Source organism: Anabrus simplex, chromosome X, assembly GCF_040414725.1.
Source record: "Anabrus simplex isolate iqAnaSimp1 chromosome X, ASM4041472v1, whole genome shotgun sequence".
NCBI lineage: Eukaryota > Metazoa > Arthropoda > Insecta > Orthoptera > Tettigoniidae > Anabrus > Anabrus simplex.
The window spans coordinates 190,822,272-190,849,648 of record NC_090279.1 but is presented as its reverse complement, the minus strand read 5'-3'; the positions used below and the strand labels follow the sequence as shown (position 1 = coordinate 190,849,648).

At 37.9% G+C, this 27,377-nt stretch overlaps 1 protein-coding gene across 1 annotated transcript in view; it reads left to right on the top strand.

The window, feature by feature from the left end:
* Spt6 (transcription elongation factor Spt6) overlaps positions 1–27,377 on the top strand; it is a 193,602-nt gene that overhangs the window by 142,694 nt on the left and 23,531 nt on the right. The window contains exons 22-27 of the mRNA XM_068230569.1: positions 4,922–5,169; positions 12,394–12,598; positions 13,826–14,134; positions 16,420–16,660; positions 20,674–20,828; positions 23,740–23,945. Coding sequence (XP_068086670.1) covers positions 4,922–5,169; positions 12,394–12,598; positions 13,826–14,134; positions 16,420–16,660; positions 20,674–20,828; positions 23,740–23,945 — 1,364 coding nt within the window. The remainder of the gene's footprint in view (positions 1–4,921; positions 5,170–12,393; positions 12,599–13,825; positions 14,135–16,419; positions 16,661–20,673; positions 20,829–23,739; positions 23,946–27,377) is intronic.

Sequence of the window (27,377 nt, the reverse complement as noted above, 5' to 3'; positions counted from 1 at the left end):
TACTCCCTACAGTGTATGAGCACTGTCAACCAGACATCTACCATAAATAGCGGCTGAAAGTGCCCATGAACTCCTGTAACATTTTATGGAATGAAGCTTTTTCAGCTGTGCAGTAGGACAGCTTCAGTTAATGCCGTCTAGTGTCAACGTATATGCGCACATGTACTCCATACCTCCAGCTCCAATAGATTTTTTGGAAAAGTTACTTGTTCATAGTATTTGAAGAATGCAGTAATTCAAATGCAGTATCTATTGGACATGTTCTTCGTAACGCTTGCTGGAGCGGTTTTAGTACGTGTCATCGAGTGATTGCACAAGCTTGTTTTGTTTCAGTATATTGTGAAACATCCGTTGTGTTTAAAAAAATTGAAACCCATTTACTATGGGAACGTCTTATGAGTTCTGTTGTCGGCTGGACAGTGAGATCAGTAAAAGGATATAACAGGAAAATTCAGCACATTTTACTAGAGTGTGAGGAACTTAGAGCTGGAAGCAGGAAGTGTAAAGTGGGTGGTTTATACTGTCTTTTATTATTTCATACTGACATACACAGTAGAGATCTGGACACTGACAAAAAGACAGGAAAATAAAATCCAGGCCATTGAGATGAAATTTTTAAGGAGTATCATAGGAGAGGCGAGAAAGGACAGAATAAGAATTGAGGATGTCAGGAAGGAAATTGGAGTGGAAAAGCTTTCTGATAGAATGGCGAGAAATAAACTGAAATGGTTTGGGCATGTTCAGAGGATGGAAGTGGGAAGGATATCGACAAGGATCATGGAGACCAAGATTGAAGGAAGTAGACCCAGACTAAGATGGTTGGGCCATTGATGCAAGCATTTATTAAAATTAATTTTCTCATTTCTGTGATTATAATATTTTTGTTACTTTTGCCATAATTACCGTATATACGTGAATAATCCCTGCACCCTAATTTTAGGAAGGGAAATTTAAAAAAAATTTCATTAACAGTACCCGGGAAACTGGAACTATACTATGATGATGATGCTGATGATGATGAAGATTTATTCAGCGTATAGCTTTTAGTGCCAGGAGTACGTGAGGTCATTTTCAGCTCAAGTGATGCAGGTCTTTCTATTTGATACCCGTGGGTGAGGTGACCTGCACGTATGGGTAGTGGTGGTGGTGGTGGTGGTGGTGGTGGTGAAAGAAGATAGTGAAACCTGTGTCGGCACATAGCCTACTCCTGTCAAATACAGTAACACCTATTATCTGCGCACTTTTTAGTGATAGATTTTCACCCGAGTGCTCAATAGATCGATCACGGCAATCTTCGAGATTCGTACTGACAACCTTTGAACACAAACTATGACTCGATTATTCATCGCCATGCGACATCTGGCGTACACGTTACGTACTGCTGTTGTTTACATAACAAAGCCACCATTATACTAGGTTAGAAGGAACATGAGTGAGGAAAATAAGCCGAGTACATCACGGGAACCACCTGGTACTCCTAAACGAAAACGACCAGCCAGAGCTATACACAGCGAGGGACGGAAAATTATAGCACACGTCACGGAGTGCTGTGCTATGGAGAAAAAAAACAAAGAGCTGCTCTTCCCCCTAAGTAAGTCTATTCAACGTGCTGCCGCGTATACGGGGAAATCCGTGGCCACTATTCAAAGGATTAAGGCATTTACTGCCTCTCACCCCGGCAAATCTCCACCCACACCTGGAAAAAAGAGGTAGGTCTGTCTAACCAGTATACCTAATCTGTTCAAACCAATATCATTATGGATAGTAGTAGGTTGTCATGTGCAAGTGTTATATGATGTTCTCCTCTTTCTCGCAGGAAGAGAACGCAAGGGAAGATAGAACTGGACGATAAGGAAAAACGTGTGATAAGGGACACCATCGAAAACTTCTATACCGTCCAAAAAGTGGTGCCTACGCTGAAGACACTGATCCCTGTGCTGGAGAAGGAAATCAAGTGGAAGTGGAGCCCAACGTCTCTCCGAAAGGTGTTGAAAGATATGGGCTTTGTGTGGAAGAGAGTCCAAAACAAACGTGTTTTATTGCTGGAGCGGGCAGACGTCGTTGATTGGCGAGCACGATTCCTCGTCCAAATAAAACATGCTAGGGAAGAAGGCAAGGAAGTGTTTTACTTGGACGAGTCCTGGATTGACAATAATATAACAACTGGAAAATGCTGGCAGAGAGAAAAAGATGTTGTGGGTGTTACAGCATGGGGATGCTCGTCGAAACGGCTAATTATTGCAAGTGTTGGATCGGAGAAAGGGTTCATTAGAGAAGCACAATTAATATTTGAAGCCAGAAGTACCCAAGGCGATTACCATGGACAAATGAATTCCGATAATTTTGAGAAATGGTTCAGAACATCTGTGCTCCCTAATTTGCCTCCTGCATCTGTGATAGTGCTGGATAATGCACCATACCATTCCCGACAGGTGGATAAAGTACCATCGCGGTATGATACACGCGTGACAATGGTCCAGTGGCTACAGGGGAAAGGCATTGTCTGCGACATAAATCAAAGAAAAGAGGCCCTGTATAGATTAGTTCAGGAAAACAGACCTCCTGAAACAAGTTATGCTGTTGACGTCATGGCTGCTGAAAACGGTCACGTCGTCCTTCGTCTTCCCCCATACAACTGTGATCTGAACGCCATGGAATTGGCATGGGCAAAAATAAAACGCGAGTTCAGAGGACACAATATAACGGGAGACATGACAGCAGGAAACCTACGACGACTGACCATCGAGGCATTCAGATCCGTATCTGCCGAAGATTGGAAAGGGTACTGCAGTAAGGTGCGCGAACTGGAAGAAGAATACTGGAGGCACGACGGTGTAATGGAATTAGCCTTGGACGATATTATAATTAATAGTACGGCAGCGAGCAGTGACGATTGTGAGAGTACTGTTTCTGAGGATTCAACCGAATAAAGTTGTAACATATACATATCGATTCAGTCATATCGATTCAATTCAGATTTCATTTCCATTCCGTTGGCAGTACTTCCGGAACTGCGAGAGCTCGCTCGTTACTCCTCACCTCGAACAGAAATCTATCACTAAAAAGTGCGCAGATAATAGGAGCATGTTCAAGGCTGAACGTCCCTATCCAATGGGATGAAAAATATTTTTTATTGTAACTGTATAGCTTAGTTAACCCATTTTCCTACAATGATGGGTATAGTCGCTGCCATGTTTTGAAAGTGGAAATGCAGTAGGGTGATTGTTTATGGCAATTTATTGTAATTTTGTAAAGTAATTTTACGTTCGCAGGTAGCACAAGTGTATTTATGGACCTTATTATCCAAAAGTAATTTTCTCCCATGTATAGGATCTACATTAGTTTTAAGAAATGGACCCTATTTAGATCTTCGGACCTTAAATTGCATCAGACTTTTGAATAATAATAATAATAATAATAATAATAATAATATGATTTCTCATCATCATAAGAAGGAAGAAACAGTTTCCCAAATTTTGTATTGATATGAAAGAGGATAAGAAATTAGTAAATTGTACTATAAAAAAGGATGTCGGTTTAGAAATAAATACCTTGTAATGCTTTGAGCTGTTGTAGCGATTCTATATGTAGCAAAAAGAGTTAAAAATGGAGTCGTTCTCAGAATTCGAACACAAATTCTTCTGCCCTTAGAAGCATTAGTGGACGGATGGCTTTCTTAACACGCATAACATATGACCTCCATGAAAAAATCGGAATGTGAAATGTAACTTGAGTGTTCTTAGCTGTCAAATTAATACTTTAACAAGTAAATAAATAATCACATTCCTGGTGTCTAATGAAGCAAAATAATCATATGCCAAATGGTATTAATATTGAAAACCATAAATACTACAATAAAATACATCTGGCCTGCATTAGCAATTTGTGAAGGTAAATACAAATTTCTCTGGCACAAACTGATGATGAATCTGTGGAAATTAGCAATATTTTCTTAATTGCTGGAAGCGTCTCGCAGTTTTCCTGCAAAAACTGAAGTTATTTTGTTTAAGAACATGCAAGAGCTAGCCTTACAACCCGTAATTTGTAAGTTTCTTTGCTTTTTATATGGCTTTCAATTAACATATTTCACTCTGTCTCTTTTCTTTCACATATTTGCATATCCTGTTTTTAATTTCTGAAAACTCTGCTTTTCATTTGTGGAATGTCTAATGGTTACTGTTCGCCAGTTTAAGACAAGCTGTATTTTTCCTCCAATTACTTATGGAGGAGTTCTTATCCACATTGTACTTTCTTCCTCCAGTGCAGTTACGAATGTGCCCTGCCTCTTCAATAATGTGAGCTTTTCTTTATCGGTGAACAACTTGCAAAAAAACTCACACCAGCCACCCTAAACACAATACCAGTGACGCCATGCAAATTATGCAGTACATTTGCGGCACACTTCTTGCATTTGGTACAACAGATTTGCCAACAGAGTGGGTGGGAAAATAACAGCTTCCATATTCCTGTATACCAGAACACTGCATCAAGCTTGATGAAAATAATACCTGCACCCCAACTTTCTCTTGCTAATTTTGAGAAAATATATATGAGGATTATTTGCATATGTATGTTATATACAAGAGTCAGTCAACTATACAGAGAATGTTTTCTCCTATCTGTTATTACGCCAAGGAAATATAATTGCAGCACTTGGTAGTTAAACCTGTAGCAGCTCTAGGGTTAATTATATACAATTCCATAAATAACTTATGTGAAATTTGTTGCAGTGAAGTGTTCAGCTGGGCAGAAGGAATTGCATTTATATTTGAGTGCCCAATAATCAAACTAACTTCGATGTTAATGTTGAATATTGAGAAAGAATAGTGTAGTCTTCTCTATTAAATATGGTCAGAGGAGTAGTAGTCTGAAGTAAAATGTGTTCTTTATCATCACTCTTTGTTTTCGATGAATATTTCAGGTGTGGAATCACTTTGATGCCGGTGGCTGTCCTGGTCAAGCCACAGGCGTGAGATTACGGCTGGACAATGGGCTAACAGGCTATGTGCACATCAAGAACCTCTCCGACAAGCATGTGAGCAATCCTGAAGAGAGGGTGTATCGAGGCATGACGATTCATTGCCGCGTTCTAAAAATTGATGTGGAGCGCTTCTCTGTGGAATGTACCTCTAAATCTTCAGATCTCACTGATAAGAACAATGAGCTCAGGTACACATACCTTTTAGTTTCATTTAGTCATTCATGGTAGGTGTGTTGTTGTAGGCACTTGTTAAGGCCTGAAATTGGCTGTCCCTGCATTGGAATTTTTTTTATTAGTAGTGGACAGGTTTGTAGCATAGTTAGACATTGGCTTCCAATGTTCAGGGCACAGTCTATTGATATTTAGGTGTTTTAAATACTTTTAGATATAGGGAAAACATGACATCACCGTCGTCCATTTCCCTAGTCAAGCTCCTGCTGAATTGGGATGTTTGACACCTTTCTTTCTCCATCTATCCAGCCACATCTCCCACTCCTTAACTGTGTTCCAAACCAGGTTTCTTCTAATTTTTATACTCTTCTTGATAGTTTTCAACCACTTAAGCTTGGGTCTACCTCTTGCCCTCAGTCCTCTTATCTGGTTCCACATCATCCACTTCAGCATCCTTTCCTCTTCCATCCATGTAACATGTCCAAACCATCCTAACTTTATCCCTCTCCATTCTGTCTAAATGTTTTTCCACTCCGATTTCCTTCCTAAAATCCTCATTTCTTACTCCGTATTTTCTTGCATTTTCTATCATACTTCTGGATTTTATTCTCCTGTCCTTTCGTCAGTGTCCAGGTCTCTCTACCTCCAGTAGTACATTTTATACATCACCTTCTTTACACTTCATTGGTACTTCCTTCCTCCACACCAGGTTTCTCACTCTCTGGTAGAATGCATTTCCCTGTTGAATCCTTGTACTGATCTCCATGTCCAGCCGTGCATCTTCTCCCTTCAACATTGTCTGTCTCGCTTCCATGCTGGTTTTCATTCCGTAATTTTCAATAATCTCGCTCAACGTATCGAGTTGCCCTTGTACTCCCTGTTTGTCTGCTCCCCACTCCACAGTATCATCTGCAATCAAAATTTACCTTCAACTCTCTGTGCTCGTATGTTTTACCTTTGTTTCCTCACAGTTTCATCCATAACCATTATGAATAACAGTCATAGTGACAGCACACTGTCTTGCGACAGTCCAGTTTCGTTCTGAAACCACTCTGGCCTCCCCACATGTCCGGACACTTCTGCAACAATTTTTGTACATTGCTTGCATATTTATAATTTATTTTCCAAGTTCTTCCTGTTGCATTACTTTCCTTACCTTTGCTCTGGATACACTATCGTAACCTTTTTCTAAATCAAGGAATGTCATCGCCATATCTCTTCTGTATTTCAGAAAGCATGATGGAGTATTATGGGGAAAATATGTTATCCATACTGAGGTATCATCAGTTGGTAAATAGTACACCTACCAAGACGTATGGCTAGTGCATACTGTGGAGGCCACTGAGAACACGTACATTTTTGTTGGCCCCTGCGGAAATGTCTTAACAAGGTTTTTCTGTATCTTGAAAAATGAAAAAACTTACTGGCATGTGAAAGAACCGAGAGAAAAAATGATGGCACTTCAGCGTCTCTAAAAACCATAACATTTGCTTTGGGGTGTAAAACCAATAACAGTTCACCTCTGCCACTCCTGTCCTAGTCTTGCAAGGACTTTGCTCTGAATTGATTGTGATCTTAGTTCAGAACATAGTAGTTGAGGAGTGAATCAGTGTGCCATGACGGTTTACCCATGATTGAAGGAAGAACTTTATCTTCTCCATAACACCTGCTTGGCTGCTCTTTCAGTTTGTTGTCCATTTCCTGAGTTATTTTGTATAATCATTTCCTTATCATAGAGACAGCAATGCAGTTGGCACGAGTCAGACTTGCTTAGGACTTGATATCAACCACTGTTATCTGGCTCCACATTGTTGTCTTTGTCATATCAGTTCAGGTGATCACAGACAACATCTAAGATGTGCATTCCAAAAGCTATAAAAGAGAGATGGTGGATTATCCTGGCCAGGTAACTTGCAGTACTGATAGTAAGAGTTCGTTGAAGAAGTAGGTCATACCTCTCCATTGTCAACTCAGTTAATGTAAGTTTAAAGCATTTCATTCTGTCAAATGCTAATTATAACACCTACCTGTAAAAAAAAAACCACACTATAAACAAAGAATTTCTTTGTAACTTTGAAGCTTTTCACTGTCGAACACTAATTATAACCCCCATAACACACAAACAAAAATGACATACAGTGAAGCCTCGTTAGTGCGCTCCTCATTAACATGTTTTCCTGCTTAGCACGTCGTAAATGTGAAGTCCCGATTCTCATTGTATTAAATCTATATAAAAATACCTTGCTTATTGCGTCACAAATTTTTGCTGTTACCACGTAGTACGATACGATCACACTTTTCCTAGCTCTGAAAATGTTACTTGTCATCCCTTGTGAAAGAAACATGATTACAACTCGGGTAAGTACCATCGCCACAGTTGCGTGATCACTGAAAAAGTGAGCCTATTTGTGCTTGTATTTCACATTCCATTCAGAAGTTAGAAATTTATTTTGTGTTGAATGGTACAGTGAAGTTTTGTCGCTTGATACGGTAGCCTATATTTGGATTAGGAGCATAATCGTGTGAAATTGACTAGCGTGGTGCATATTTGTCTTGTGATAGCCTAGTTATGGATACGGAAAAAGTCATGAAATTCCTTACTAATGAAAACAAAACTAAAATCTTTCAGAAAGTTGACTGGCATCCGTATCTTTAAGTGCGCAGAGGTTGCGAATGTTTCCCTTAACTGTTCCATAATTTCAGTATACTGCCAGGTGCTTCCTCCAGACTGAACCTTGTATCAGAGAAAAGAAATGTATAAAGGTATTGGAATTAGAAAACAGTTATCGTTTTGAACGAGCTCCAGTTTCCCAGGTGTGGTGAATGAGTGCGTTCCACATATCTGTGTCCATGTAGGTATCTTCTTCCGTAACCTGCTGCAAATTCAGACCCCGCCCAGCTAGATAATTTCTAACTTGATTGACCCAGCTCTAACTTGGCTGACGTCTTGATCTTTTGCCTTAGAGTTCCTTCTCAAACCACACTCTAGCTGTCCTTTGTGGGTCCATTCTTTTGAGAGACCAAACCATTTCTATCTGGTTTCGAAACAGATCTCAGTAAGGGGTTGTTTCACTTGGACAAGATGGCATTTCTTGTCGTTTCTTATTTTGTCCCTCTTTGATTTCTGAATTAAAGTTCTTAAGAACTTCATTTCCACTGCTTGTAGTTTGCTGATATTTCTGTTGGTCTGGGTGCAGGTTTCTAGAGACTCTAGGCAAAATTATAATGATAATAATAGTAATACAGCACTTTAGATCACAATGGGTCATTTTAGAGAATAGGCTATTACGTACCTGAAGTACGGGAAGACAAATTGTTTAGCATATGGCTTTTAGTGCCAGGAGCACAAAAATGAAAAAATACGCACGAAAAATTGGATGGAGTTATGCATCAATAGACAATTAATGCCATTTGATGAAAATGGAGATGTTAGCACTATCTTGTAGAGGAAAGCTTGAACTTCTTATAATAAACTCCCCACTGTCTTACAAGAGGGCATTAGTTGTCAGTAAACTGAAAACCTAAGCGACATAGTGGGAATTGGTTAAACTGTAACTTGCATCAGTAGACTATGCAACGTTCCATTTTGCGTCATTAGACCAAGCCCCTCATTCCTCACATTGCGTTGTGGGGGAAGCTGCGAAGGCTTCACTGTAACAGTATTTTAACATGTTATGCTAGATAATACGCACCAAATCAATGAATTCCAGATCAGAATAATGAAAGCAGTGACTTTGCAGATTTTTAGCGTGCCCGCAAATTTCATTAGCGTTTATATACTGCAGAGGACTTCGTAAACGTAATGAGAAACTGCAAGCGGAAATGCCTCATTGTTTGCCAGACGGAAGGCACGTCATTCTTCATTTCAGCAGAACTTGAAAAACTAAATCGTGTATCGGGAAACAGATGTCCATGGTTGCAAGATAAACTGGCAAAAACTAAAAGAAATCCGGTTCTTGAAATCACAGCCGTTCAGTATGTACGTCAAAACTAAATTTGATTGTGAATACATGGAAGTAATTTACTTAGCAACTAATGTGTGTCTAAAGCAGAACAAAACTTACCCATAGGCTTGAAAATATCACGTCAGTACTGTATTCTCAGAACATAACATAATAGGCCTATCATGAAGGAAAATCCATAAATAACTATGCATTGCATAGACTACAATGGCTCGCTTCTTACCATTTGTATTTGACTCAGATCAGTTGAAATTCGTTAAATCAGTAAGTGGATATAGCAATGACTTTAGGGAATGACTCCCCTTCTAGAGTTTCTCCATCTAAAACTTGAATAATGGGCTGGAGTTGTGACACGGCTTGCGATGGTTGAAGCACTTAGCGCAGTAATGAGATTCAGGTTTTAATCACAACTGCGGTCACATATTTTTTAAAATTCTTACTCAGTTAGATACTCGCCAGTAAGGGGTTATTGGTGTAGCATTGTGATGCATTATTCGCACGTGAGAAATACCTTAAATTGTATCAGTAGGCTAAGCGCCATTTTTTCAAGAAAATCAATGAACTGTGAATATAAAAATGTTGAAATTTGGTGAGAAGGTACAATCTATTATCCTACAACACCAAGAATACCATGTGTAACACAATTATGTTTGCTCGAATTTACACATAAACTTAAACGCGAATATCTCGAAACCAACTTTTGGCGCTTGGTCTAATGATGCATAACGGCATCCAATTGGTACTTCTGTTCCTTTCTCGCCACTTACCTTTTTTTTTTTTTTTTCTTTTTTTTTCTTTTTTCCCTGCCAAAACTCTTTGAGGAGGAGGAGGATGCACTTGGACAATATAGATGATGATGATGATGATGATGAAGAATACAGTGCTGATATATTTTAGCTGTTGTTTCTATTGAAATGAAATGGCATATGGCTTTTAGTGCTGGGAGTGTCCGAAGACATATTCGGCTCGCCAGGTGCAGGTCTTTTAATTTTACTCCCGTAGGCGACCTGCGCGTCGTGATGAGGATGAAATGATGATGACAACACATACACCCAGCCCCAGTGTCAGCGAAATTAACCAATGATGGTTAAAATTCCCGACCCTGCCGGGAATCGAACCCTGGACCCCTGTGACCAAAGGCCAGCACGCTAACCATTTAGCCTTGGAGCCGGACTGTTGTTTCTATTAAAAAGCAAGTTTTAAATTAAATTAATTTTTATTGTAATTTCTGAAGAACTTTTTTTCAGACAAATAACCCGTTTTCTCAGGAACTGTAGAACATTTTTTGCTATTTGCTTTACGTCGCACTGACACAGATAGGTCTTATGGCGACGATGGGATAGGAAAGGCTTAGGAATGGGAAGGAAGCGACTGTGGTCTTAATTAAGGTACAGCCCCAGCATTTGTCTGATGTGAAAATGGGAAACCACGGAAAACCATCTTCAGGGCTGCCGACAGTGGGGCTCTAACCCACTATCTCTCGGGTGCAAGCTCACAGCTGCGCGACCCTAACCGCACGGCCAACTTGCCCCGGTACTGTAGAACATACCCTTGATTTTTTCACAGTTCATGTATAATACCCTTATGACACTATACCTCTAGAATGGTAGAGATAACTTGTATATTTGCAGTAAAATGCTCAAAAATGTAAGGAAAAATTGTAATAAACAACAGAAAAATATATCTTCTAGAATATGTAGCATACTGCAATCAAAGTAGAGGAGTAAGTACACAAAGCATGTATAAGTAACATGCGAAAGTTTCATTAAGTTGCATTATGTACTTCATGAGAAAATGGGTCATGATATGAGCAAATTTAACATTAGCCGGGTAGGCCATTCATTCTCTCCTTAAGGTGTCAAGTCTCTGTGGTTAGCTGGTTTGAGTCCCGATGATGGAAAAAAATTCTCCATCAGAATGCTGGCCAACAGGTCTTCTCTGAAGCACGGCAGTGGCTTGTGCTCTGGCGTAACAAATACGGCAAGTTCGCCCATTTGAATCGCACGCCCGGAAGTAACAAAGTAAGCTCATTTCCTCGAAAAGAATCATTTTCTCTGCCACACCATTGTTCTTAACATGAAGAGCATCCTTATTTTTTTTTTGTCAGTGTAGTTATGATACATCCTGTATATTGATCAGGATGACCAAGATTTCATGCTGCATTATATTTTACACTCTATTATATCAATATATAAGTATTAAAACGCTAAACATCGTGGTATGTTTATAATATATTGTACGTGTTAGTAAAATGGGTTTGCAGAAGTTGCACCAAAATCTCATTTTTGGTGTAAAGTATTTTATGTAACTTAAAACATAGAACTATCAGTGTACACAATGATTATAACCATTAAATTTAGGATACATTAATTAATTTTTCACCCAACTTTAACCAAAATCTATGTGGTCCAACCCAAATAGTTACCTTGTCAGTTGTCAAAACAGTGGAGATTGTCTTCCTTTTGGTGTACGGCAGGTTGCTTGATCTTGCAGGAAATATCTTTCATTAGTCTGTTATCAAATTACTCCCCAAACTCAGTGAATTTCCTGGTATAAATAGAAGTGTCAACTGTAGCACAGAAATAAATTAACTCTCTAATTATAAAACCAAATGGTGTACCCATGTTTTGTGCATCTTGTGTGCGTTCTCACCAGATAGGTAAATAATTTTCTGTGCTGTTGACATATTCCAACGTATGAGACCATATCAAATCTATGAACCTTGTAGGGAGTCCAGCAGCTGACGTTATTTAATACGGCTGAAGTTTTCTTTTGTTTGCTACCCATTGGCATGTTTATTGTAAAAAGAAGGGAAAAAAAGAAGTCAATATTCCAGTCGGATACATCATGTGGTGTTTTCTCTGGCATTGGTGGTGGGATGTTTTCCATGGTCAGCATCCTGTCCTTTCCAGTTTTGGGATTAAATCTTCTGTTCATCTGGTCAGTGGGACCTTTTACCCTTCATATTTGTTTGTGAAGTATTGATGTGTTGGAAAAGATCCCATGATGCAATAGGTACGAACGGTAAAAAATATTCTTCAATAAAGTTTGACATTCATACCATATTTGGTTAATTTTAAAATTGGTTTAATCCATGTTACAATTTCTGTTTTATAACCAGATTTGTGCAATCATTTTCCTGTTTCTTTTGCTTTAAATCAATATCTATGTTTTTGAAATAATCCTGAATCTTTAGTTCTTCTTATAAGATGGATAATGTAGATATACCTCATAACTCATGCATAACTATCTTTAGAAAGAAAATGCTTTCTTATTTAGGCCTCCGAAGGATCCCTTTTACGATACTGAGGCTGAGGATAAGGATCTGAAGGCAGAAGAGGACGCGTTGAAAATGAAGCAGAGGCAGACATACATTAAGCGTGTTATTGTCCACCCATCATTCCAGAACATCTCGTACAAGGAAGCAGAAAAGATAATGGAGCAGACAGATCAAGGAGAAGTCATTGTTCGACCATCAAGCAAGGTAAAGTTTCATTTTTACATGTTGAAATTTTACTTCTACAATTAATTTTCATTTCTTTTAGCACTGTATTAATCCTTTGTCCTTGAAAAAATATACTTACATAGTGACCTTTTCTGGCTTCACAAAGGAGCAGTTTTGAGTTTGTGGTGATAAGCCTCCATAAAATTTCCTTCTAGACTACTGTAGTTGTTTCTCTGATGTACGTATCGTACGTAGCTGAGTGTAATGATTTTCGAAGGCCTTTCTGCTTGCCGGCCTGTTAGCCCACTTCTTTCTCCCCGTGCGATGTTTAAACCATTCCTGTGCCTCCACTAAAACTACGATAACACATTGACCATCATTGGTGGACCTTACTGTTAGGCTGTGTAGGACTTTTGTGAACAATAAGCCTCCTCCTCTTTTTGTTTTTGTAAACTTCTTAGCCCGTTACATCATCCAGTGTGTCTCCATTTTTTGTTAAATTTTTAATTCAGTTCAGCCATCACCTTCTGAGACGTCCGACCATTCTATAATATTGTAAACAGCCATAGTTGTGTTGTTGTGTTGTGTTGGTAGAACCAGATGTTATGTTTTGCCTGTTGTCATCAATCCTGGGTTCAGCTGATTTGTTATAAACCAGACAAATTTGTTGTTGTGTTTTATATATTATGGTACATAATTTGTAAATACGAGAACAGTGGGAATTTCCTTCCAATGCCAAGTCATGAAAATCAGATGGGAATGTATAGCCAAGAGGACAGGTGCAGGTCTATTGTGGTAGTGATGAAACTGTGTGTCAAAACTAGGCTCATTTGTACATACATGTATATAATACAGTAGTTTGTATATCAATTTGGTATTGATTAGGTGGAACTAAAACCTTTGCCACAGTCTTCTGGAGTCTGCCTGTCTCTGGTTGGTCATTCAGGTGAAAGAGGTTCTCTGCTGCATATGGTGCTTCTGGTTTTATAACTGTGTTGTGTTTTAGTTTTATGTGTGTGGATAGGCTTGCTTTTTTTTTCTGTACATAACTGTACTTCATGCTTTGTTCAGAAGATATTTGATTCTTATGCTATAAGGATTGGAAAGACACAAACAAGTGTCAAGTTAAGACATGTAGAGGGAGATAGAGAAGGAACACACAACAGTACGAACATAATGGCAGCTTAGTGTTTCTTTTCATATCCCTCTCTTGCTATACATCATGAGTCTTATGCTAGTTACATATGTTTTTTTCCTCTGTTTCAGGGTGCCGATCATCTCACTGTAACGTGGAAAGTTGCTGATGGAGTTTACCAGCACATCGATGTACGGGAGGAGGGCAAGGAAAATGCCTTCAGCTTGGGACAGTCCCTGTGGATAGGAAATGAGGAGTTTGAAGATCTGGATGAAATCATTGCTCGTTATGTCAACCCTATGGCTGCCCACGCTCGTGACTTCCTACAATTTAAATATTACAGAGAGACAGAAGGACTGAAAGACAAAGCAGAAGAATTGCTCAAAGAGGAGAAGAAGAGAAACCCCGCCAAAATTCACTACTTCGTGAGTGCTTCCAAGGTATGTATAGCATAACTGATGACAGGATATTGGCTGCATGGTTCGGGTTGTGCGGCTGTGTGCTTATTTTCAAACAGACGATGACTTAGCAAACTAATTTGAATATCTTTAACCTAACATACAATAGTATTAACCTAGAACTTAACATTAACTCCTTCACTGTCTGCCCAAGTACATGCTCTAAGTATTTATCCTCATTGCATTGCTGAGCTAGAGACAAAAGAATGATGCTAGCCATTGTTTGTTTATACTATGGCTTTCTCTTCGCACAGTGTTCATGTTCTTTGCTAAATGACTATATTTTCAAAGATAATTTTACCGTTATAATGATTTATGTAGTGAAAATGAGAGTTGAAGTGAACCTAGTGATAATGAAAATCCACAGCCTATTTCCACTCATTTGACCGGGTCAGAAATGGATGAATGAAGCACATCTAGCAGCGGGGATATGTATTGTGCTGGCTGCTGAAGCCTCTCGCACTCCTCTGGGGCATTGATTAATGACTGACAGATGAAATGAAATATTAATGGAGAGTGTTCGTGGAATTAAAGATGACAGGGAAAACCAGAGTACCCGGAGAAAAACCTGCCCTGCCTCTGCTTTGTCCAGCAGTAATCTCACATGGAGTGACAGGGATTTGAACCACGGTATCCTGCAGAGAGAGGCGGTGCGCTGCCTTCTGAGCCACGGAGGCTTCAACCTAGTGATAATGAAAATATCAATTGTGATAAAGACGACAGTGGTATTCTCCAAATAGTTTTTTACCTGCAACGGGGGGTAGTGACGACAATTCACACTCAGGTACCGTAAATTTCCCAACTGTGTAGATTCTGTTCCTATCCCCGATAAACTACGATTTACTGGGCACCCAGGTTTGAAAATAGATATTCCTTACAATTTTACTGAACTGGACTTTTTCAGATTAATTTTTATAGTTTTTAAGAAACTTAATTTTCTGTCTGTGTATGGCATGTATTTGTGCCAGCTTCCTCACTTTCATCTTTCCTATCCAACTTTTTTGGTTAACTCTTGGTCTCTTCTGACAGCGACCGTAATAGGTTTCATTGCCTAGGAAGTCTTATTTTGACACCTTTCATGACCCTTCCCTTTCTTTTGCCGTTACCTTCATTCTTCAGAAGATTGGACGTCTCCATTTTCCCTTGGATTAACGTTAAGAGATGGTTACCCAGCTGTACCGCCGCCGCCGCCACCACCACCACCACCACCACCTCTCAACAAACATGACCTTAAGACTGCAATTCAGTACCATCGTAGTGAGTGCACCTCAGCAGCTTTGAGAATCTTTGACAACTATGACCTCCGTGTCCAGACCAAACTGTAGCATTACCAATACTTACTTATGGATGTGAGACTTAGAATCCTTACAGTAGACACTTAAAAATGTCTGAGTCGTGGGTGTCAAACCTTGCCTGCCGTAAGCACAGTGCCCATGCTCCAGTTACCTGTTTAGGTTGACACGCAACGTTTAAAACATAGGCTTTGGCATAAGGATTCACACAGTAATTTGTTACTGTGTGTTTGTGTACATTTGTAACAACGTGATTACAAGAGGAGATGCTACTTCTACCAAAGCTTCTTTTCTTTGTTTAAGTATATAAAAATATGACATTTTGCTACAGAAGCGATATAGAAATGGCATATAGTATTTGACATTATTTTGCTTCATAATTATTCAAAGAAGAGTTGAGTATGTTAAGCCCCTAAAAAAATAAATGCCCTATATTTTTTACTTTATGACAACCTTTAAAGTATTTATTTATTTTCCTAGAACACAGTGATTACAAAGTATGATGTTTCACGCATTTTATGCAAACACCATGTTGAAGACATTTAATTATTTATGTCTTGATGTAAATGTATTGCATGGAGTACCGTAGTTATGAACATATAATGTACACCCCTTCAGGCTTGCACAATGTGTTAACATCCTGGACTAGTGCTCGAAGTAGCTCTTTCTTATGCAAGCAGAGCTGTCGATCAGCTCATGACCTTGACATGCCTGGTCTGAGTAAATACAAGATTCCTTAAAGAGTAATGACAGGATTGCCAAACAACATCAGATGTTTCCAAAAGTGGGTATGCCAACAAAATGTAATTTCGTTAATCACTTCATTGTTGACTAAAACAGTGAACCTACTAGAAGGATTTGGAGTAGTTGTTATTATAATGTACTTTTTATTTAAACAGCTCTATCTTCTCTAACTCAACTCGTGAGTTCAGGTTCCATTTTAATACTGTATTTACATCAAATTTCTTATTCCAGAGTTATCCTGGTAAGTTCATGCTGTCCTACCTGCCACGGACGCGTTGTCGGCACGAGTATATAAGCGTGACCCCAGAAGGTTTCCGGTTCCGGCAGCAGCTGTTCTACTCCCTGGGTGCTCTGTTCCGCTGGTTCAAGGAGCATTTCAGAGACCCAGTACCTGGCACACCAAGTACACCACGTGGAAATATGACCAACAGAACACCGTACCATACAGCAACGCCCAGTATTAATATTGCCAGTAAGTTTATGTACTCTGTTATGATTGATTGGTTTATTTGTGTATGTATGTATTTATACGTTTGTTTATTTATTTCACAAAGGTTTCATTTACAAAGAAGATCGTGCTTCACAATTTTGCACTTCTTTCAGGATGTATACATGCCTTCCATGTTGTCTAGCATTTCTGATCATTTGATGGGTACCGAATTTCTCAGATGGTACCAATAATCTCATAGTTCGATTGCACCGTAACCCAGTGAGCAGTACTGTCATCTGTTTACGGCAGTGCTGCGCGTGGCCCATGGGAGTACTGCTGTCTATTTACGTTTTTGAAGTTTGCGCCTGAACAGTATCGTCATCTATTCACTTTTCATGTTGAATGTTTGAAATTCTTTCGTGACATCGTACTGGCGGGTGTTTAGAACAAAGTTGGGAGGTGTTTGACATGTTTAGTGAACATTATTCCGTGTTTTATCACATCTCATGTTCTGTGATGACGTTCTGTCGAAGCATCCGTAGTTACATAACCTAAATTCTTAAGCGATTGTGCCAAAAATTACGACAACACCCGGGAACTGTTTTCTATTGCTGTTTCCATTGAGTGCATTGCATGACTATTCCGTGACAATAAACATTATTTTTCTTTTCCCCCATCTCTGGTTTCCATAGAAACAACCTCTCTCTGATAGTAAATAAATACACGTTGTAATGGCGGTATCGAATCAAGGATGTGAGCTTGCTCCTCAAGATATAAGTAATATTTTGACTAACGAGGGGTCTGACAAAGAAATTGATATTTACGGTAGTGATAGTGATTGTATTGTGTCCGATGAGAGTGAAATTGTTCATTCCTTGGAAGGCAACAGCACGGTAATTGAGGACGAAATGCAGCGCTCCGCTGTCCCAAACAAGGCTAAGCTGTCAGCTGTTCAAACTGAAGGAAGAAAGTAAGTGGAGTTCTTCCTGTGCTTTTTGCTCATTTTGATCCATCAAATTCAGGGGTTAGTGATAATTTACATTTGAATGATAATTACAGTAATTCAAAACTTGAATTGTCGGTTTTCAAAGAAGTTGTTGATCGTAATATTATGAACTTCATAGTGTCAGAAATGAACAAGTACTACTTATTCGTTACGGAAAATACAGACATAAAGAAAAAGTCGATGTTACATAAGTGGCAAGGCATAACCATAGAGACTCTTTTTTTCCTGGCAGCTGTTTTGTTTATTGTTTGTACTGGAAATGATACGGAAGTTGAACGCGATCAAAAACTCGACTGTCTGGGTCATTACCATACCCTAAAGATATTTTGATAGGTAAAACTGTTGTAAAATCAGGTCAGTGTCTTGTAAAGGGTACAAACGTGATTAGAGTACATACAGAGAATAATTATATTTTTGTCAATTTACTATTCCTTTCATTATTTTGAGAAAAATATTTTCAACGCCACTGATTTCAATTAAATTGAAGGCATCATTTATGTACCGTAAGTGTAAATGATATAAATTTAATAATAGAGAAAATTTAGAACTATAATAACTTAAAATTAAGAATTCAAAATTCTCAAGGAAAAAAAAAACTCATTCCTGGTAGCCTGTGAGTGCCACCAAAAACTCACTGATCAAAAGGTTAATCTGATTTTATCAGATGTGTCATTGAGGTAGCATCATCTTGACATTAGGTTAAAAGAATAATCACAATTCATTGTATGCCACAGATTCACAGTATAGCCCATTAATTCTTTTTAATTTACTGGCTAACCATTAAGATATTAAAATTATTATTAAAAATTTTGCAGACTTTTTCATTGACCACTTCCAACAACTTTTGTTTTTGTAAGAATAAGTTATATTATGTCCAGAACTACTTCATTAATCACCGTGGAATTACCGTACATACGTGAATAATCTGCATCATCGAATAATCCTCACACCCTAATTTTAGTAGAGATATAAAAGATCTTTAATTTGTGTTTTATATACACTAAATTAATCCTACATAATGATGTACCCCAAAACTGAATACAGTAAAACATAAATTTGTTTTAAGAAACACATTATAATCTTCACATACTTTTCGGTAGACGTTTATCGGAATTGTCATGTGGTTCGCTTACCTTTCCCTGATATTTTTAATCAGCTAGTTTCGCCCCTGTGTTGTCGTTATGTGTGTGCTGTCTGGTATTAACTGTATAGGAGCGTGTTGTGCAAAATGCCCAGCGATTACCTTCCTTTTTTTTTTAAAGTTATGTTTTGTTTTTTGCCAGCCGCAAGTACAACTTTTTCTGACATATTTTCTTCCAGTTGCATGGTTTTCATGTTCTCTGCATCTTCATTCTCATTGATATGTCTACTTTCAAATCATTTATTTGCTTCCTTATTGTATCTCTCTTATTTTTTTAATGTTCTTGTACTTAATATAGGCAGTATGTTTGTTCCGAAGCCATGCTGAAGAAACTCCCCTCTATCATCATGCAAGCTCTTGCAGCTGAATGAGTTAAAAGCAAAGAATAAGTTGGGAATTGAAAGATTCTCAAGTTCCAAGAATGTGATTTGCTTGAATTGGAAAATTTAGGAAATAACATTTTAAATATATGTTTTAACACTAATATTCATTAAAATTGATAAGAAAGTGGATCTTATTTTCCTTAAAATGATGCATAAATAAGAAAGCATTCACTATCTGAGAAAATATTAGATAAATTTGAAAGAATGACTTGGGAAGTATTCTCGCACCATATAATAGAATCTCAATTTATTTTCATTGCATTGTCTAAGTCTCGGATGGGGTAATTTTGGAAGTGTTAATGTTATTTTTTCTCTTTCCAATTTGATTGTTATTAGTGATGGGCAGAATTGAATATAATGCATTCCAAAACTTGAGAATCGATACTTATATTCGAAACCATATTCCCGAATTCAATATAACCTTTAAATGTCGATGCAGGCCTAATTTACGAGGTACAAGATTTCCATAAACTGTCTGCTGACCAAATTACAGTGGAAAATAAAAAAGGATTTCGGCATCATGTTGGACGTTTTTGTATCTAATGTGCTTTATTTAATTAGATCAGAGAATTAAAAACTACTTGTGGTCGATTGTTGTTTGGCTTGGCGTTACGGGTACCGGTATTAGATATTTCGAAGAGTTTGGCTGATGAAAGTTGCTGAACTGAAAGAAGTTTTCTGAGGAAACTGATGAAGTTTCCCTGGTAAAATTGAATGTAAAGTTTTGAATATTTTTTTAGTTGCATACGGTACCAGTAATTAATGTTTGAAGCCGGCCCCACTGTCTAACTTGCCTGCCTCTCACCTGGAGGGCCCAGGTTCGATTCCCGGCCAGGACATGAAGGCTGGTCACTCATTCTACGATTACCTTTAATTGAGGAGCTATTTAATGGTGAGATGGCGACCCTGCTCTAGAGAGCCAGGAATAACGGCCGAGAGGATTCATCACACTGACCATGCGTCACCTTGTAATCTGCAGGCCTTTGGACTGAGCAGCAATTGCTTGGTAGGCGGAAGGCCCATTGGGGCTGTAGTTTGGTTTGGTTTAGGGGTGTTTGTAAGATTATAAGTATACATATTTAATTTTTGTGATGTTTAGCCAAATGGTTCATTCGTTCCCGAATTCTCCATTTTCCCGTGTTGTAAGCCTTTTTTCCGTGGTCCCTCCAAAAACGGAGAATGAAGTGATTACAATTCTTGCATTCCTAAAAATCATATTTCAAAACTGATTTATATCCTGAAAATTCTATTCTGTGTACAGAAAGAATTAATATTTTCTGTAATTCAAATAATTTTGATTAATTTTATCATAATTTTTATATGATTATGATGTTTTTGTTACTTTTGCCATAATTATATAGAAGAGTCTTTGAGCTGTAGTACGGTATGTTGGAATTAAGATGTATGTATAGACATGGTTTTCTGTTACCCAGTTTGCTGGGTAATATAACTGGAACACTAGACAGTTCAACCTGCAGCAGTTCTTTTGCCATGTATTTTGACATTGCTGTCATCTTGTCCACAGATATGAACACAGAAGCCATCCAGAGAGTAGCACAGACCCTGCCTACCCACATGTTACACAGCCTGTCCCAGGTGGCTAGTCAGACACCTCACTACCCGCACACTCCGAGTGGAGCTGCCTATGGTGCCAGTGTTCACACTACTTATCCCAATACTGTGAGTATTTAGCAAAATCTCTTTTCTACTTTTGTGAATGTTCCTTTTATGTAATAACCTTATTCTTTAAGGATGGCAAAAAATGATCATTTTACAGCTTGGAATTCAGAACATGATAGTTTTGTGGGTTTATGAACTCTTCAGCATATTTGAACAGCTGTGTTTTCTCTGAGGAAACAAACTTTTTGACCATTTCTCTCATTTAAGTAACAAAAACTCAAAAAGCTTTGCAGCATGACAGGAACTCCCTTATTGTGGAAGAACAACAAATCAAGAACCAGTGGGAAGTACAGTAGAAGTCCATTGTAATGAGATTTCATAACGATGATAAATTTACTTGCTACAGTGGATTGTCATTATATCCAAATTTCTGTAAAAGTTGAAAGTGATGCCGGAAAGAAAACATTAAAATCGGGATGAAACAACAGTCATTTTGTTCAAAACTTTTTGCAGATGTTTTCTATACATCAGCTTAATTGCTAGTTACGGCATTTGTCGTTTCCAATCCTTTGTGAACGTGCATATTCGGTTTGGCTTGTTTTGTGAATGTTTCAATTTTCTTACTTGAAACGTCATCCTGTAAGCTAACTTTACTATGCATATATTATGGAAACAAACTCCAAGCCCCCTGTAGAGTTAACCCTTTTGCTATATTACGTGGGAATAACCTTTCTGAAATATAACCAGATGCGGGAGTATATAACTTAACCTCTGAAATCGGTGATGCACACTGCAGTATCTTTAGAAGTATCACATTCTTATTTAATTTTAGGAACTGGTTTTAAAATGAAGTGATTGTTTACTTCAGCCTTTATTTCTAAGGAGTGCTGTTGGCCACATTATTTACGCACTTATTGCAAAGAAGTGTTTTCCCTTTTGTTTCAAACTTATTTGTTTACACCAGTCGGTGTCTTGAGTCACTGGGTATTATTACTCATATTGACTGTACCTTCCAATGCCAAGGAGAGCTTGCTCATGCTCGTTGCAAGAAATCAAAATGGAAGATGATCGATTGTATTCAATATAAATGCTGGTGTAAGTAAATGATCAATAATAAAAAATAATGTGCCCTAATTTGCTTGTAATAATGGATGAATCAGTGAAAGGGTTCTTGTTGTAACCAAAAGATATTTCACAGACGAATGTAGGAATATATGAGGGGATAAGAAAACTGTCATAACAATGGGGTTCTTTCTATATGCCATACTTGCTCTAAGGGACTTCTACTGTATCTGTTATGGCACTATATAAAGAGGACTTCAAATATTCTCACGTTGATCATCCTAATGCCAACAAAGAAGACATTCTTCCAATATCCAAAGGTAAATTGTGATAAGCAATAAGATCTACTCGCAATGAAAAGGCATCTGGTCTAGACAATCTCCTAGTTAAACTTTTCAAGATGGTAGAATAACTGAACGAAAAACTACACAACCTTATCTAGGAAATATATCAGAATGACGTTTTGCCAGGAGAATTTCGTACACCAGTAATTATTCCTGTTCCAAAGAAAATGGTTGCTACAGTATGTCCTCGTGCATCCAAAATTCTGCTGCATATAATAAAGAAGAAACTTGAAGATAAAATTAATAACTACTTCTCAGAGAGACATTTTGGTTGCCAACACACTGTAGAGTTGATAGAATGATAGGAAAAGGAATTTGTATATCTTTTTTGTAGACTGTGAAAAGGCTTTTGATTTCTAGTCTTTATCACTCTAGTGTTGTGCATTATAGTGTAGTTTACAGTTTAGCATAGCATAAGATAGTTTGATAGCCTACTGGGCGAGTTGGCTGTGCGGTTAGGGACGCGCAACTGTGAGCTTGCATCTGGGAGATAGTGGGTTCGAACCCCACTTTCGGCAGCCCTGAAAATGGCTGGTTTCCGTGGTTTCCCATTTTCACACCAGGCAAATTCTGGGGCTGTATCTTAATTAAGGCCACAGCCGCTTCCTTTCCATTCCTAGACCTTTCCTATTCCATCGTCGCCATAAGACCCATCTGTGTTGATGCGAAGAAAAGCAAATATTAGAAAAAATTATAGCCTGAAGTTTTTTATAGGTTTAGTAGTTTTATTTACATCCATATGTTAGTGTATCTAGTTTGTCTGTGTATACACCTCTGTGTAGTCTGGGAAAGGTAAGTGGCTAGAAAGTGAGAGAGATCGGTCGAGTATTCCCTTTGCTGGCCGTAACTTCCTTCCTGTGCCATCCATTAGCTGTGAATAATTTATTTTCTCATTTTATTCTTAGTAATGTATTTTAGTTCCAGTGAAGAATATTGTTAGTAAGAGCATACAGCATCTTTGAAGTTTTTGTGAATTAGTTTTCACTCATGGTTCATTAGCTTTTCTGAGTATGGTATTACATTTCACGAGGCCTGTGTGCCATAATTGTACTGCATCTGTTGTTCTTACCGCAGTAGAGTGCTGGGAACATAGGTAAAATGATGCTCATGTGTTTTACGAACTGTCAATTTAGAAGCGGGCGTGGCCAAGTTCTTGAGGTGACCTGTGTTCACACTGCCCGATAAACAATGGTCATGACTGCACTCCACTTGGTTTTATTGGTTTATTGGTTTTCCTATCTAATAGTGACATCTAATTAGCTTAGGAGACAATTGTATTGTTATTTAATATATTGCATTTTATCATAACACCTATTTGGGGAAAAGAAATTAAATCCTCCAGAGATTCATTAGAAAGGGGTTGTACGGTATGTAAGTTTGTCCCTCCTTTTTCACTGACCTTATCCTTTTAACCATTGTAGTTTTTCCAATTCCTTTCTCTCTTAAATAGATATTTATATTTTTTGTGTTTCTTTTCCATTACATATAATCTTCATGGTTTGTTTAACAATATCCTTTACCTTTTGATTATACAGTACTGTTATTTTCTTTTTTTGCCATTGCAGCCATACACACCCTCTGGACAGACACCATTCATGACACCCTACCATACGCCTCACACAACACAAACACCTCGCTACGATCAACAACCTCCGCCGCAGCAACCACCTCAGATGACGCCATCACACCAGGGACCATTCCTGCATCCTGGTTCTGTGACACCAGGGCATAGAACACCATCTCACCGAGTGGCAAGAGAAGCCAGGATTATGTAAGTTCTTGTTTATTGTTCCTGGATTCAGTGCAGGTTTTCTGTTAAGTGGTGGTGATAGTAGTAGGAGTTTGTATTATTACAAATGAAGAAATACAGTTGATATGATTTATCTGTTGTGGATGTGTGTAATTTGAAAGTTCAGCTGTGGACTGGGATAGTCAGGCTCACATTTTCAAGTTTATGGAGTTGAAGTTTATCACAGTTGGTAAGCAACTAAGCGTGTTCGAATGGTAAAGACACATGTCTTTGCCTATGTTAAATAGTCTCTTATACGGGAAGGTTCTGGCACTCTGTATTGTCTTAGGATTGCTAGTTAAAGATACATTAAAGGCATTGTGGTAGAAATCTAGTGTAGTCACTCCAGTCTATAACACACAACTTCGCTAAGAGATATATATGAATTATACCTTAAAATGCTTGTAAAAGAGAGATGTGTTCATTACCAATGCCAGGGACCCACCCAACCCGCTCAAAAAAAGGTACATTTACTTTTATAACCTAATGAAAGATTTCACGCGCAATGAACCACTAGCCAGCCAGGTATGAGCACATCCATTGGCTGACATGACGTCATTCCCAGAATTCCTAACTCACTGCTTCCATTACCAACCCATGCACATTAAAAACACGGTGTTACCTTGCACGCCAAGAAAAAAAATGTAATTTAGTAGCTGACACCTATCTTTACAAATCCAGGCCAATCTATGTCATAACCACACTCCCTTTGAAAGGCTCTTAACTATCACTGTGGCGCATATTGCCCGCACAGCAAGAAAAACTACAACAAAACCTACCTTCCCGCGCTAGTATCGTATAATTTTGTAACAGTTCGCAGATCGCTGGTAGATGCTCCTAACGGCAATATCATGAACGAAAAAGAAAAGAGTATCACCTGCTGCAGAGCCTCCGAGCCTCTATGTACAGCAAGCGGAGTGAATGTACTAGACATCTGCTAGCATTGTGTTCATATTAACATTTAGCGGTCCACTGTCTTGCTGAGCATGACACTTTTGCGGTTGAGGCTTTCGTGTTACAAGTAACTATTCTCATTTTGGTTCCGTATTGAAGATGACGTATGTCTCAAATATTATTACAATATTATAAGTCCACCTGTTCAATACAGTACAATATGATCCACTATTTCATATGGTCAAAATTTTATACATAATACATAAAAGTCAATGGTACATGTTTCACCCTCCTTACGGGCATCATCAGCCTATATCAGTCTTAAAAATAATACATATGGAGTCATTCTAATCTTATAAATTATAGGTTAAAATGTTGAAAAATGATTTCGTAAAACATTATACAATAACATCTAAAACAACGATAATGCACCAAAGTATGTTAAAAAAAAAGAGTAAATTAACTGTTTTTGAAGATTAAAACGTGGTTAAACAAGAATTTTGAGAGTTTAAAACTAAAATGGATCCTTTTTTTATAATATCATTAAGACTGTGATGGCCTTGAATGTAAACACAATCATCAAAGGGGGATGTTTCTTCAATTCCCATAGTTTGAATTCAAGATGGTAAAATCACTGTCAGGTATTTAAAACGGAAGTGTGAATGTAATAAACATGTTAAAATGTAGACGGTTGGTATATCTGAAAGTAGAAAAGAAAATGGAACTTCTTGTAGAGGCGTTGCTAATGATAAAACGTATGTCAAAGCTAGCGGATGTCAGTAATTATGTGGTGGTCGATTGGATTTAAAAGACAGTCAAGTTGATGTTATAATTCCGGTGAAACATTAGTTGGAAGAATGATCAAGTTTTTCTGAAACAAAATGTAGAAGAAAGTTGGTTAAATAATACCGTACTGTACAAGAGACTTCCCGTACGTCAAAAATGCCTAAGGCGGTACTTACTCGTACGGTGCGTATTAAGTACGTCGGGTTGTTCCAGCAACGCTAGCTTGACTGAGCTTTCTACTTCTAGTATTATAACGGTGTGGCTGAGGCAGTGAAGGACATGGGGGGGGGTTATGGTGGGTGGATCCTTGCGCGCATGTGTTATTGGAGGGCTGTTAGGAGCAAGATGGGCGGGCCTAAGATTTGACGAGGTGGTGGAAGCTTTAGAACAAGAAGTTCTAAAAGTTTGCGGGATTGTATTATGTTTTGCATTCACCATGCCTAATAACTTTGGAGTTAGCTCATATAAAGGATTTTTTGCTTCCGTGGTATCGTTAAGATTATGGTCTTTGTTATAGGCTTGGTCTAAAAAGATGTAAAGATTTTCTAATTCATTCATAAGTTTTCCTTTGCCTATACATTTTAGAATAGTGAGATCTTTATCAATTGATGTAAACTGGTGTCCTGTTTCACTCATGTGTGAGCTCATCGCTGAATATTTGTTGTGCTTTAAGGCATTGTAATGCTCCATATATCTCGTATAAAAGCTGTGCCCAGTCTGTCCAACGTAACTAAAGCACAAGTTAGTCTGTAAATACCAGATCTCGAAAAATGGCTGTTTTTATAATTGACTTTATTATGATTAAAAAATATACTTTGATTTGTATTTACTGTTCTGAAAGCAATATTAGTGTCGTATTTCTTCACTGTGTTGGCGATCTGGTGGATGGCTGGGTTATTGTATGTAAACCTAGCGAAACTAGTTTTTTTAGGTTTATGAGGAATGAGATTCGTGGATAGTTTAATTTTATTGATTAACTGGTTAATCATTTCAACTTTGAACCCATTAAGCTTAGCCAAGTTCCTTATGTAGTTTAATTCTATTTTTAAGTTATTAGGGGAAAGTGGGATTTTTAAGGCTCTGTGTATTAAATTATAGAATGACGCTTGTTTTTGAGATTTAGGGTGTAAAGAGGAACTATTTATGGTTATAGGAGATTGTGTGGCTTTTCTGTAGATTTGAAAATCGAAAGTATTATTGGCGCGGGTGATCGTTATATCTAAAATATTTAAGGACTGTTTAACTTCGTCTTCTTTAGTGAATTTTACATTAGGGTCAATTTTATTTAAATTCTCTAAAACTTCGTCGCTGTTAGTAACATTTTTGTCAATAACTACAAAAGTGTCGTCCACAAATCTTAGCCATAAACATATACCTTTTATATGTTCTTTGATTTTTGTGTATTCTATTGAGTCCATGTAAATGTCAGCCAAGATGCCGGACAAAGGGTCACCCATGGCTAAGCCAGTCTGTTGATAAATCTTACCATTAAAGGAGAAAAAGTTGTTATTCAATACAAAATTCAGGATCTTCATAAATTCATCAATTTCCAGCTTACTCAGGCTGCTATGTTTTGAAATATTGTCATAGATAATTTTGACTGTTTCATTAGTAGGTATATTTGGGTACATGTTTATGACATCATAGGAACACATTACATGGTTAGGTTGTAAGTCAAATTTACTTAAAATATCGCAAAATTTGATTGAATTCTTTAAAGGAAGTTTAATAATA